At 37.0% G+C, this 14583-nt stretch overlaps 1 protein-coding gene across 2 annotated transcripts; it reads left to right on the forward strand.

Annotated features, from left to right (window-relative positions):
* Positions 1 to 80: 80 nt before the first annotated feature.
* Positions 81 to 8383, forward strand: ccdc32 (coiled-coil domain containing 32). 2 transcript variants are annotated; one of them, XM_053510518.1, is made up of 5 exons: positions 81 to 195; positions 383 to 431; positions 5565 to 5808; positions 5895 to 6048; positions 7436 to 8383. In XM_053510518.1, exons 2-5 carry the CDS (start codon positions 405 to 407, stop codon positions 7611 to 7613), a joined length of 603 nt encoding a protein of 200 aa, XP_053366493.1. In that variant the 5' UTR covers positions 81 to 195; positions 383 to 404; the 3' UTR covers positions 7614 to 8383. The 2 variants fall into 2 exon arrangements, with proteins under 2 accessions (XP_053366493.1, XP_053366494.1); XM_053510519.1 differs by lacking the exon at positions 383 to 431.
* Positions 8384 to 14583: the final 6200 nt, after the last annotated feature.

The raw sequence follows: 14583 nt of genomic DNA on the forward strand, positions 1-14583 counted from the left end.
ACAGCCAATCACAATAACGAGCATTTTGACCGACGCGTCTGATGTCCAATGAACTTTCAGAAGTCCTTCCGGTTGTGCTACTGTTTATCTTGTATAGCCTGCCTGCAAGCTGTAATGTTGTTGTTGTTGTTGTTGAAATGTTAAAACGTTAACTTTGAAAACCGTGTAATATCTCTGAATATTTCTACGTTTAAGGTAAGAATTAATGATAAATTTGTCGGTTGTGTTACATACACTGCTCTTGTTGCCCCAGGATGTTGCTAGTTAGCTCCTAGCTTTCCGTTCTGTTGTTAAGGAAAATTTCACGCTTTGCAGTTTGTTGTTCAGAGCAGGTGACTTTATATTAATTATATCTAATTGCTAATTAATCTGACATTCATAGGGAGTGTGGTGATTATTACGTCATGGTCCGTCCAGACAGCATTGGCTCTGTAAGTGTTTGTACTGATAGACACAACCATCTGAAATTCCAGTACATATACCCATCTCACACTCTAATTTATTCCCTCTTTATGTAGATATATTATGTATTCATTCCCTCTTTATGTAAATATCAGTATATTTATCTATTGTCCATTCATCTACAGTAACTGCTTTATCCTGATCAGGGTTGTGGTGGATCCTATGGAGCAATTAGAGAAGCCAGTCACACCTACTAGGGGTGTAATAACGCACATTATTGTACGTATATTGTACATTATACGGTAATGTAACTATCTCGTTTTTTAAGTCACGGTTCAGGACAGTTTTAAAGAAAGTCATACACCCATGGATGACTATCCCGGCTGAGGTGGCTTGGAGCCCACCGCAGTCGTTCTTGTGCACATTAAGTGAGCGGAACTACTAATCGTTGAAAACCAAATTGTTAAAAAGAAGCGTCTGTCTTTCTGAACTGTACACACAATCATTCATGAGCACTGCATGCACACTGAAACTGTGACAGCTGTGACATCCTCTTTACAGTCCTGACATTACTCAAAGTGAACTCCACATGTTTGGGTCATTAAAGGAGTTCTTGGGAGGCCGGCATTTCAGACGTGGCTCTGGCATACTGAAAAACTTTCACTATGATGATATCCAAGCACTAGTAAAGTGAGTGCATTAATGTAGCAGGGGATTACATACAGAATCTGAGATTGTTTTTACTTTCATAACTGTCTCATTCTGCGCAATAAGAAGTCCCAGTTTGACTTGAGCGCAACTTGTATTTTGCTACAAGTCATCAGCGATGTGCTGCATACTCCATTAATTAGAATTAACTGAAATAAAGGAGAAAAATCACCTTTACTAGTTAAAGCTAGACTGTAATTTTTCACATTTCAACATGCACCGAACCAACGGTTCTGTACTGAATACTTATACCTTTACACCCCTTACACCTCGTAGGAACTAGTCATTTCCCATTTAATCTGGTATCAACAGAAATAGTTTGTTAAGCTTTCCGGTGATACCAAGACTCGTTTTATGCTTGTGCCATTTGAGCTGTTTAAACAACTGCCAAATTAAATGGGAGGCTGAGGGATATTATTGATCAAGCCAGTAGTAGCGGATTCTGACTTAGCCACACTGCGCTTTAGGGTGTTTTACCATTAGGCCCCCTGGAACGTTTCCAAAACACTTAACCACAAAATTTGGTTCATTTTGATCAGTGAGAACACAATCGTCCTGCATTGAAAACCAAGTCCAAGAGACGCTCTAGAGAACGATACAGTGTATCTGGCCATGAATTAAATCAGATATGGAAGCATATTGCACCTAAAAACTGGGGATGTAAATCACCAGTAACCTCCCAATATATTATATCACAATTCTTAGGTGGCCATTTGATTAAAATGTTTATAAATAGCCTGATACGATATTACATTTTCACTTGATTTTGTTCCGATTTTAAATCTTACAAAAAGGTTTAATGAGCGATTAAATGTTGCCCATTGCTTATAAAATTAGCTTTCTTAAAAACCACTGGTTCATCTCCATTATAACCCTTAATAAAAAACAAATTTATCAATTTTTGAGTGTGGTGATATGTGAATCGACACACAAAAGAATCGCAATTTATAACTGAGTTTATTTTTCCCCCCTCTACTGAAAATGGAAGTAGATTCCTATTTATCGTCCTTCCTGTCAGTCTCCACCAAATCCATCCTCCGACCTACACAACCATAGCTGATCATGTAAGAAGGCACATGAGAGCATTACTGTTGACATTTTTCCCGGAATATTGATAATATATGGCATAGCGTTAGCTCCTTTGGCCCACAAATCAGTAAGGTGCATACTGCTATCTGCTGTATCAGATATTGAAATGCGCAAACATACCCGAGAACATATCACAAAAAACAATGTAAACACTCGCCAGCCGGAGAGTGGGGAGGGCGGAGCAATCGTTCCTGGGCACGGTACAAATCACTTGTGCCCAATGTGAAAACGCCTTTAGAGAACCTAGTCCTCTGGGAAGAAACCAAATAAAATAAAAAAAAAAACTCCAGTAAAACATGTAAAATGCTGACAGACAGTAATACCGCATTTGGCTTAAGGTTACAACTTGTAATTTGTAATGTTCATCAGGGGAAAATGTCCCTTGTGCTCATCAACTTAGTGTAGTTTTCTCACCCGAGAGATTTTTTTTTTTAGTTCCGAGAGTGAATGCAGTAGCTGTGCACATCATCAGACATATACAGAGTAGCACTATATATCTTCGAGTTAGTTACTGCACAAATTTGCTTTTGATCAGTCTACCTGAAGATATATTGACATGTTAAATAAGTAACACTGGCCACAGAGTTCGCTCTTCGCTCATCACAGTTAGAAGGCTGGCTTGTTGCTAATAAATGGCAAACATGTTTATAACACTGTCTGTCTCTTGTTAAATGGGTGTTTAACAGGAAAATGTTGGGAAATAGGGACATGTTTTTTGAGTCCCAGTTTCCCAGATGTTGTCACCTGTATACAACCACAACCCTGCTGTTTGGGATTTAAAAAAAGTTGAAACGATGCTGTTATTTCCATATGGTGAGTTCATGGTAAAACTCGCATCACAAAAACAATGCAGTACAATTAGTCATGTATTTGTACTTAGTGTGGAGTTTGCATGTTTCCTCCAGTTTTTTTATTTATTCTAACTATCCAGAAAATGCATGTAGAGGGCCTGGCAGTGCCCCAGATATAAGTGTGTGCGTGGGTTCACCTGGGTGAATTTTCCCATCTTCTGTTCAGAGTTCCTGGGATTGGGTCCAGACTCAGGGCTGTGACTCTGATTAGGATGAAGTAGTTAGTAAAGACAAGTAAAAAAAGGAGATTTGATATGAGGTCTAAACTGAGCTGCTACCTTTCCCTTTAAGGGCATACATGTTTTACCAGAGGAGAAGGCATCAATCAGTGTACAACAGCAGAAAGAAAAACTAAAGCAGAATGTGAAAATAGCACACGGCTATTGTTTTTTTTTTTTCCATTGCAATTACAGTTTGCCTCAAGGGCAAGTGGAGTCTAAAAATTACAAATACGCTGACTTTTCCTAACAAAACACAGATGTGCTAGTTACTAGAGGCAGGTTTCTCAGAAAACCTTTGCCAAACATTTTACCATTATAATACCAACAATATAAGGTTCCCAGAAATCTTCTGGTTACTATTATGCATGAGCCACGAACTGTCTAGAGGCTGCTGAAGGTGATGATGACACAAAACATTACATTTTATGGATTACATATTATACCTACTTTTTATTTTACTTTGTTAATTTTCCAACTTTTCCAGATCATATATTCTGACATGCCTGAATTAACGTCTGTTTCACACATTATCCATACATGCCTTTTTGTTGTCTTAAAAAAAAAAAAATGACTGCCCCACTCCCCAAATGCCCCTTTGTAGACATGCATTTTCCTAACCAATCAGAATTAGCGGGGAAAAAAATCACGGTTTGTAACCCACTCAGTTTTGTGACATTTCCCACCTGTTTTGCAGTTTTTCCAACCCAACTGTCTATGGAACAAAATGAGTGAAGTAAAAAAAAAAAGAAATGCATATGTTGATGTAACTGTCAACAGTCTGATTCAAAACACACATTTGTGCAGGGCAGTGGTGGCTCAAATCGTTAAGGCTATAGGTTACTGGGTTTCTGAGGTCAGGGGTGTGAACCCTGTGGAACCCCTGAGCAAGGTTCTTAACCCTATCTGCTTCAGGGGCGCTGTATCCTGGCTGACCTCTGGCTCTGACCACATCTACCCTAAATCATTTCACTGTACCGTAAGGTACGTGTGACAAATCTTAATCTGTTGTGCCTGTTGTGGGTAAATAATATGACGACTCCCGAGCAGAGCTAAACTCTGAGATGGAGGAGGATCTCACCACCTTTTTACCGTCATTTTATTGTTAGGATTTACCAGTTATTTGTGATATTAAGTGTTGGATTATAAAGAAGAAATACTGTATGCAACTTCGAAAAATGGTAGGGGATGTGTTTTTCCCTCATGTTTTTTGCATGTATACACAGATATAGCAGTGAGATTGCCTGAAAATGATCAAAACGTGATTTTTCATCATAGATACAATTTAAAGTTTAATACACAAATATTTGTGCTGACCTTAAACCTTAACACAAGGCTTGGACAATAAAATAATTATGGTCCAAGGCAGTTGTGTTAGCAAACTGTATATTATATTCTGTATACTTCTACTTTTGCCGGATATATAGAAGGAGGTTGAGATCATTATAAATATTACAGTTAGGCATTTTGGCAGACGCTCTTATCCAGAGCGACTTACATTTTTATCTCGTTACACATCTGAGCAGTTGAGGGTTAAGGGGCTTGCTCAAGGGCCGAACAGTGGCAACTTGGTGGTTGTGGGGTTTGAACCTGGGATCTTCCGAACCGTAGTCCAATGCCTTAACCACTGAGCTACCCCTGCTACCTGCTACTGTATATTACACAGAAATAGCACAATACAGCCTAAAGAAGTAACTTTCATTTTCAGTATTTAATTTCACAATATTCAATATTCTACCTCATGCCATAATCAACTCTCTTAATTACTAAGTATTATTTATACTTAAGTATTATTTCAAATACACTCACATGGATGTGTTGCATTCTTTGACAGACGTCGAGTATTTAATGTTTTGAGATTACTTCGCTGACCAGGAGCAAATATTAAGGGCTAAATTTTCAAGTGCTTTTGCTCCTGGGTTAATTAGCATTTTCTGAGAAACAAATTAATGAATGTTTTTGAGAAGTGAACAGAAATACACATTTAAATGCTGTGTTTCCAACACATACGCCAACCCAACTACCACCATTTTGCCGAGTTACTCCTACACCTTTAATCTGAATTAAATCTTATCATTTGTAGTGTTGTTAAATCCCTTGCAAAGTACTTTAATTACAACACAAGTAAATTGTAGTAAATTAACATGTTTAGTTTGTTAGTTCATGTAGTTTTCCTATGTAACCTGGTTTCTTATCTGTTTGGTACCAAGATCTCTATCCTCACACATCCTGTGTTGAAAACACCTCACATTTCTATCTGTGATTACTAATTTGCCAATAATTTTTTTACAACTAGGCTCAGTCTAGCAGAGACATGAGTGGTGATCCCGAAAGTCTTGAGACCCGGTCCAGCTGTGATTTGTGGTCAGAGATCTGCTCGGATCTGCCGGCGCCACCAGACCACGGGTTTTCTGAAGAACACTTCACAGATTCATTCCAGCCTCCATGCAACCAGAACAACATTACCTCTCCTAGTACCCTCAATTCTTCCAGTCATTGGGAACCAATGGCAGACTCTGCAGTCTACATAGCCAGTTTAGGTATAATAACATGTCTATTAAGTTAATTTCATTCTAATAGACTTTATTTAAAAATGACCTTTAAAGGAATGTGGTTTGTGTTGCAGAGAACCGTTTAAAGAGGATTAAAGGTCAGTCAAATGAGGTCACCTCAAGGGAAATGCTGCGCTCCTTGTCCCAGGCCAAAAAGGAGTGCTGGGACAGGTTACTCCATGATGCCCAGACCTCAGAGTTATTCCAGGAAGGTGATCTTGATCAGAGGTAAGTGAGGAATAAATCTCTTGAGTCTTGTGTGGTGTTCCTTTGGGCACAACTTTAATATATTACACACTGCCTGGCCCAAAAAAAAACACTAACATTTTCATTGAACTGCCTTTAGTTTTTTTTTTTCTGGCGGGGGGGTTGTCCTGGTTTTCTTCCTTATTTAGTCGTGTCTAATTCAACCCCGTCATTCGGAAATCGAACTTGCGATCTCTGGATGATAAGGCAAGCGCTACTGCCTTTAGTTACAACTTTAACTTGTGCATCAACATAACATTTAGTTCTGTGTAGAAGAGCATTCATGAATTTTGGCCTGAGATTTTGTATTGATGACAGAAGAGTGAAAACACTCCATAAAGTGTTCTCCAGCACATCTCGAAGACTTTAATGGGGTTAGAGTCAGGAGTTTGTAGTGTCCAATTCATGTGTAAAAAAAAAAAAAACCTGTGCTCCCAGAACCACTCTTTCACTATTTGAATCTAGAAATTTATTTGTGCCATCAAGGAAGAAAAAACTCCATAGATGTGAAACCTGGTCATTCAGTACTTTCAGATTGTCAGCTGACTTAATTTTGTTGCCACATAATGTTGCTGAGCCTAGACCTGAGCAACTAAAGCAACCCAAGATCATTACACTGCCTCCAGAGGCTTGTACAATGGCCACTATGCATGATTGGTACATCGCTTTATGCATTCCCTTTTTTACCATGACATGCCGATCACCCTGGCATAAGGACAATCTGGACACATAACTTTTTTCCATTCCTCCAAAGTCACACAGGTTTAGTCCCAGTCTTGTAAGTTCTTGTCAAATTGTGCATATGGTGTTGCTCTCACTTTAACTATTAAACAAAGCTGTGATTTTTACTGTTGGTTTTTTATAATGCTTTACAAATCATTTAAGTGATCATGGTCACTCGTTACTTTGTTCCGTTTAGATTTCTTCTTCAAAGTTAAAGCTTCAGCACTATTCTTCCATTTTTAATACAACATTGGACAGTTTTTTATTCAATTCCAGTCATTTCAGTAATCTCCTTGGTTATTTTCTTTGGCTTGATGCACCCCAATAATTTAAACCTTCCAAAACACAAAAACTCAGGGTTAAAAGAATTGTTGCCAGCAGACACTTATTAATCACTGCAGTAAGTAAATGATTAAAGGCCTTTAAGTATTTGGTTATTTAAAAAAAAAAAAGGCTTTTTTTTCAACCAGGCAGTTTATTTACAGTATGCATGGTACTTATTAAGATGTTTAGATAAACTGATTTTATATAAATTTGCTTATTTATTCATGGTATACACACAGTATATCACACATCCAATGTATATTTAACCATGACATTTAGAACTGAAGTGCACTATAATGTGTTATCCTTTATGCCTTGGCAGTGCTTTGGAGCAGCTGAAACGCTGGCTGTCTCCAGAGCGTGTAGCAATCAGTGCAGAAGAGCTGGAGTACCTCCTCTTGCCGTCTAAGAGCAAAGAGGGAGCCTCGCACGACCCATCCAGCGCAGGTTATTCGACAGAAGAGCAAGACGAGGAAGAATGCTCAAGCCCAGAGAAATAAGTCACCCCATTCCCCAAGGGACTGTGGTCACATGACCAGCAGATGATCGTGTATTTAAGACTCAGTGTACAGTATCTGGGAGTAAAAAACCTTTACAGGAAATATTGTTGTGGACTTTGAGATTTTAAACCGTATTCTGTATTTTAAAGGAAAAAATTGAGTATGTTAATAAGTCCTATGTGATCTGCCACCATAGATTTTTCTCTCTGTCTCTCTTGGCTTTGCAGCATGAATTAGCATTCAAAAAATTGAACAGTATTAAAATAGGTGTGTGTTCAGCTGCATAAATGTAAATCTTTAACAGGTTTAACATTCTGTATAGGATTTCCTTTCGTCCTCATTTTGTCCTTTATCTTCATGTCCCTGATTGCATCATACATTACACACAAGGATTCTTTTTCCTGTGATCTTTCATCTTCTGTAAAGATTTTTTTTTTACACTTATGCCACCATGTATGCACAGGCTTTTCAAACAACATTAACCGATATCATGTTTCACCTCCCTTCCATCAACAACAGCTAGTGCTGAAAACACAATTCCACTAGTTAAATTTCATTTGTTTTAAAGGAGAATGCAACACTTAAGAGCACATTAAATGTTCGTATGCTAAAATGTTGGAAGTGCTTGAATACCTTGTGTTGATTTCACATCCAGATAAATAAGACATCCACTGGTAAGATTTTCTAATTATTGATGTCACAACATGGAGAAGTAAATCCAATCAAGATTAGCAAAACTATGTAATAAAACATTACTTTCTTCACTATTACTTTTATCGTTTCATTACATTGTTAATTATTGTATGGTGTAGTATCTGTATCTAAAGCTTTTTATCTGTATCTAAAGCTTTATCAATTTCCTAGTTAGCCATCATTGTGATAAGTAGTACAATATGACACAAATGTGGTATTAGCATGGAATGTAGCATTGAAAGCTGAGGAGTTATGTTAAATTAATAACTGTGTGTAATATAGGAAACCTGTAAAAAAAACTTGCCCAAAAAATTGTTAAATTATTGCCCTGCAACAAGCTAAGAAAACAACTAAGAAGCTTTAAAATGACTAGAATTGGGGTTTGAACCTTCCAACACATTTCTAAAACCGAGAAGGATAGTGCAGAACCATCAACTTCATAAAGGACATGTGATCAGAATCGCACATGAATCAAAAGTTTTACTGTAATCAACAGGAGAATTGGCAGCTGAAATGCAAGCTATGTTTAATATTTAAATCCAGAGCATTTCCACATGCACGCTACAACAAGAACACACAATATCAGAACTAAACAGCTGAAAAAAAAATCTGAAAACCAACTTCTGATTAGTGGGACTAATCAGAAAAAAAGATTGCATGAATGAAGTGGTGCATGATGCCCACTGTACAAGCCTCTAGAGGCAGTATTGCAGTATTACAGTATTCTGGGCTTGCTTCACTTGGTCAGGGATAGGTTTATTAAGGGTATGTGGCAATAAAATGAAGTCAGCTGACTACCTGAATGTGCTCAGTGTCCAGATTATTACTATATCCATGCATTTTTTACTTTCCTAATAACACAATACTATATGTATACTCAACTCTATTACTTAAACTATAAAAGAGTGGTTATGGGCACATAACAAAAAAAATCACATATGAACTGGCAACCAGTTCATATAAATAAATAAATAAAGTGTGAATTATTTATTCATTTTTATTTTTTGGGGTGGCCAGGCAATGTACACCCACTTAAATTGAGTATATCCAATTTTCAGGTATTGTCCCTTGAGACCATATAATGAAGTGGTTGCTGAATTGTAGGGGGTGTACTCATTTTGAGATGTAGATCAACATGTTGATGAAACAAGTTTTAGAAAGGTAATTAAGAATTACATAACAAATTTTGAACGAAACGGAAGATTACATGTTCCGTCCTAATTGTACAGATAAGACACTTTTCTTTAATTACAATGAAAGCCTGAAGACACGCTGTCTTTTTCAGATATCATTTCACATAAACATTGCATTCCTGTATCCTGTAAAATACTGGCCAGTAGATGTCAGTAGTTTGTTGTGAGTTCTTCCTGTATTTCTCTGATGCTTTTCCTTCCTGACATTTGTAGTGATGCATACACAGGCCATGCTCACAGCTTAAAAATAAGCTTGGCTTAAAAGAGCTACAAGTTTTTGCTTTTTTTTTGTGTTTGAGCAATATAAACAAAAAAAAACTCAAATTCTGCAGAGGCATGGAAGCATAACACTAAATGCTTCAGAATTTAGGACACGCCTACTGTATATGAGTGTACTGTAAATGGCTGGGCATGTATTCCGTCAAATACAAAGGGGCCCAAAAAAAGGGCATGAAACATGAATAAACATGAAAAATATATGCACAAATAATCCAGGTCATATGATAGCATCAACGATGGTGCGTCTGCTGACATCTTTCGAAGAAACATAATACTACAAATTTCTGCACATAATTTAATTCGAGTTTTAAAAAAGGGCATAGATTACAACTGGTGAAGTGTGTATATATTTTGTGGGCTCCTCTGTATTTGCTTTGGCTCATGCTTAACTGAAATGCCATTCCCACTACTGCCAGTTTTATATTGCTCTTATATAAGTTCTATAAAAAAAAAAACAATGTTAAATACATTTCAGACACAGTACAGCCAAATATTTTATTTATTTTTGCCCCAAAATACTTCAGACACAAGCTTCAGCTGGATAGTGTTGAGTGTTGCCATGCCAACGTTCAGACTGAATGACAATGAAGAAAAGTGTAGCATCGGTTTGAATGTAATGAACTATTACTAGAAATTAACATGTAACGAAGTGATACAAACAATTACGCATTCAAGTAACGGTAGATACTAAATACTGTAGCTGCACTTTTACAAGGTGCACCGTGGACTCAGTGCCTATTCATCGCAGGGCACACACACAAGTATATTGTAGTTTGCCCATAGCACGCTGAATCACACACTACAAGCAATTTGAAACAGTCAGTTACCATGAAGATGGTCCTGGCCTCAGCTGATGCTGACAGCTGTTCTCTGAGGATTGGAATTGCCTACAGTCTTCCTGAACCTCCAATAATTAACTGAACTCCATATTAACTTAATGACATAAACTGTTATATTGAACTTCCAGCTGCCTAACACACGGTATGTCTGCAGATCAATCCCTGCTATCCCCCCAAATGAGGTTTCTTCCTATTGCCTTCCTGTTGGTAGTTTTTCCTTGCCATCGTCACTCTTGGCTTGCTCATCGGGGACAATGTAATCATTTTGATTCATACATATTCACATTTCATAAAAGCTTCCATAGTTTTCTTTTGACTGTGTAAAGCTGCTTTTTGCGACAATGACAATTGTTAAAAGTGCAATACAAATAAAATAAAAATTGAGTTAGCCTAATCTGCATGTCTTTGGACTGTGGAAACCTACGAAGGGGAGAACATGAAAACTTCATGCCACTGGGTCAAACTGTTGTATAAAATACTTTGCTTCATACAAATAGAAAACGTTACAATAAAAAAATGTGTAAACATTATGTATATTTGTGATTTTATGGTAATCATCATGTCCTCTGTCATTTTAGCTCAGCTTTAGCTTAAGACACCTGAAAAGTTTACACCCACACTTACTTATTATTCATTTCTTATTTCTTATTATACATGCCTCAGCGGTTAGTACCATCGCCTTGCACCCCCAGGGTCTGTGTTTATATCCCGCCCGGAGTCTGTGTGCATGGAGTGCCCCTTGCTGGGTGGGTTTCCTTCGGGTACTCCGGTTTCCTCCCACACTCCAATGACATACTGCCCGTAGTGTTTGAATGCATGTGTGACCAGAGGATTTACCGCAGTCGTAAAAGATGAGAATAAATACAATAGTCACCAGTGGCCTCTAAAACGCTTATTTTAAATCAGTGTCGTTAACGAGCATCTCAATTATGTAAGCTAAGGTACAATACAACAGACTACTGTAAAAGCTCTGTTGCTGTTCAAGACCAGAAAGTTTCTGACAGTTAATTGAAAGAAGAGATAAAAAAGAATCTCAGTTTTAATATTTTGCTGCATATGTACTGTATATTATGTTATAATCTATTTGTCTATCCATGTATGTAGGCCTGTGTATATTTGTGTGTATACATAGCGACGCTAAGAACGTTTTTTTTTTTACGACACCTCTAATACGTATAATTAGCGACTAATAGCTATAAATACGGTGGCGATGCCGAAGGCTGGTCCTCTCTCACATCCAGCGCAGTGACGTGGAGAATAGAGAAGGTGTGTGCTCGCGCGTGTGTGTGCTGGCGCGTGTGCGCGCGTGTGTGCTGGCGCGTGTGCGCGCGCTCTGGCCATCCTCCAGTCTGCTGTGGAGCGACGGGAAGGCGAGAGCAAGGTGAACGACAGCTGAGTGAATCTCCACTGACAAAAAACAAGCAATATTCTCTTGTAGAGCTTTAATCGTTTCTTTTTTTTTACTGAAATATAACAATTAACTAAACTAAGTCTTGTTTTATAGTTAACTTATTTTAAATAATTTAATTTTAATTTTATTGTGGATCATCCACTGTCTGCTTGAGATGTGATCAACTCGATAAAGGGAGGTAACTATTGTGTTCCCTAATTACCTATTAATGTAAATTGCAATACTAAGATATTTAAAGTAAAACAATGTTAATGCTCTTGATCTGACATCCCAGGTCTTTTAATGTATGGTAGCACATATTGTTGCATGTAATTAAATGTATTTAAATGATGTAAAAAATATATATTTTTTAAATGCCATATAAAATTCACTTGAGAAATACTGCCTTATCTCTAAATGTAATGACATCTGCATTTGGTCATTACATTTGATTATTTGACTCACCTGGAAAAACAAACAAATATAGTATGTTCATGTATAGTATGCTAATGTTTAATTATAGTCCTAAAAAATTCATGCTTATTAATGCATTATATTATTATTTATGCCCATGATTCCCAAACTGGAGTCCCTGAGGCATTGCAAAGTGTCTGTGATTTATTTCTTTATTTTAATGTTACAGCAGTGAAAATCACAGCTCAACATTATCAAGAATACCATATGTAGAATTGAATTAGTATTTAGTTATTCTATAATTTATGGTGGTTATTTCAATAATTGAAAGGATTTAATTTAAACCCACTCACCCAAATCCCAAATATAAACCCAATCCTCAATAACTGATAATCAGTTGCCGTTTAGACCTATGTTTGCTGTCAACTGAATCTTCAGGACTATGGCCCTTATTAAAACTTATTATATTAATGTACCACTGAGAACCTCGCTCTATGACAATGTGGAAATGTTTTCATTTCTGCAGCTGTAGATAGATATTCAGTGTTCATGCATACAATTCTACACAGTTAGACTGTAACAAATGAAGCATATTCACCAATTTCATGCTTTGAAAAACTCTTGATTATGCATCAACCCAATTTCATGAATGTCAAGTACCTCCTTTTTTATTAAGATGTTTTTCAAAGCCAGGGTACATCATTTGTTTTCATTAAACCTCTAGTTGTTTTCAAATATGACGAGCAATTTATGGGAGTGTTTGTTTATTTATTTATTTATTTATTTATTCATTCATTCATTCATTCATAATGGTGCTTGAGTTGGATTTTTATAAGAATGTCCATGCTTATGCCCAGGTCCTAAACATAAAAATACCTACCTTATGCCACAGTATGCACTTAGTATTAAAACACATCTTGAGTGAAGCAATAGTAATTAGATAGCGCTAAGTAGAGCCTGTCCTATACAGGTGCTTTTGGGGTCAATTGTGTCTTGGGGCCACATTGTGATCTGATTCACTTAATCCACTTTCAGAGGTGACCATGTAATATTTGAAGTGTGTGCTATTGTGTCCTGATCTGTCTCTAACAACACCACAAAAAAATTTCCTAAAGTTGAAATATCACCCAGAGTGTTGAATTAGTGTTTATACAGGTTCAGTCGGACCCGACTCATATGAACTATGAAAGTGTTAAATCAACACTGGGAACTTTACTTTGAAGGTTAGAGAAGGTAAAAGCCTTTCTAAAATATTGCTACTTCAAATATCGCTACTTCAAAAAATACTTGAGTAAATGTTATCATCAAAGTACCAAGTTCACTAAGAGCTGAAATATAAAGGAATTACATTGGCCAGTGGTTTAAAAATGATATTTGACAACCCACCAACTTTACTGGACACTCTTTGAGAAATATTTGCAGGAGGAGTCTGTTTATGCTGATTATCAAAAAAAATAAAAAATCAGCTTCTCTTGAAAAACAATGTACATGGATTATTGTGATAAAAAAAACTTGACACATACTATATAACTAATACAAGGGTGTAACACTGTGTTCAAGATTGGAGGTTCTCCAGCCATGTAAGGGTGTCTAAGTACAATGAGCGCCACCCCATCCAAGAGATTTTTTTTATGTTCATTAGAAATAGCCTGTTTTAAATAGGTTTTAAGAGCAAGAGATATACCAGAACAACCTGCATGGGAATGGTAATATTCCTCATGGCATGACCACTATGACCATTTGAATCAATCACAGGTGATGCTGCTACACTTAAAGCACAGCACATATATACAATTTTATTTGATAACACCATGATTTTCTTTCCTTTTTTATTTTATTATTTTTTTTCATGGCTGGCATTTCTATACAGAAGCAGATCAATAAAGTAATCAACTGGTTTCAGTTCTGGGTGGCTTGGTGGTCAATTCTCAGTCTCAATGAAAGCAGGACAGTGGCAGCTCCATGGTGCTGGAAGACAAATATTGGACTTCTTAATTTTAGCCAGCATGGGAGATAAAACCTCACCTCAGTATCTCTTTGCACTGATTTTAAAACCCTTAAGAAATAAAGATACCTGAAATTTTTCCTGACAAAGATGTGGCAATTGAAACTGTGACCTGTGGTGAAAAGTGCTTCCTATCATACAGAAGTCAAGCTGGTTT

Source organism: Clarias gariepinus, chromosome 13 (genome assembly GCF_024256425.1).
Source record: "Clarias gariepinus isolate MV-2021 ecotype Netherlands chromosome 13, CGAR_prim_01v2, whole genome shotgun sequence".
Taxonomy (NCBI): Eukaryota; Metazoa; Chordata; class Actinopteri; order Siluriformes; family Clariidae; genus Clarias; species Clarias gariepinus.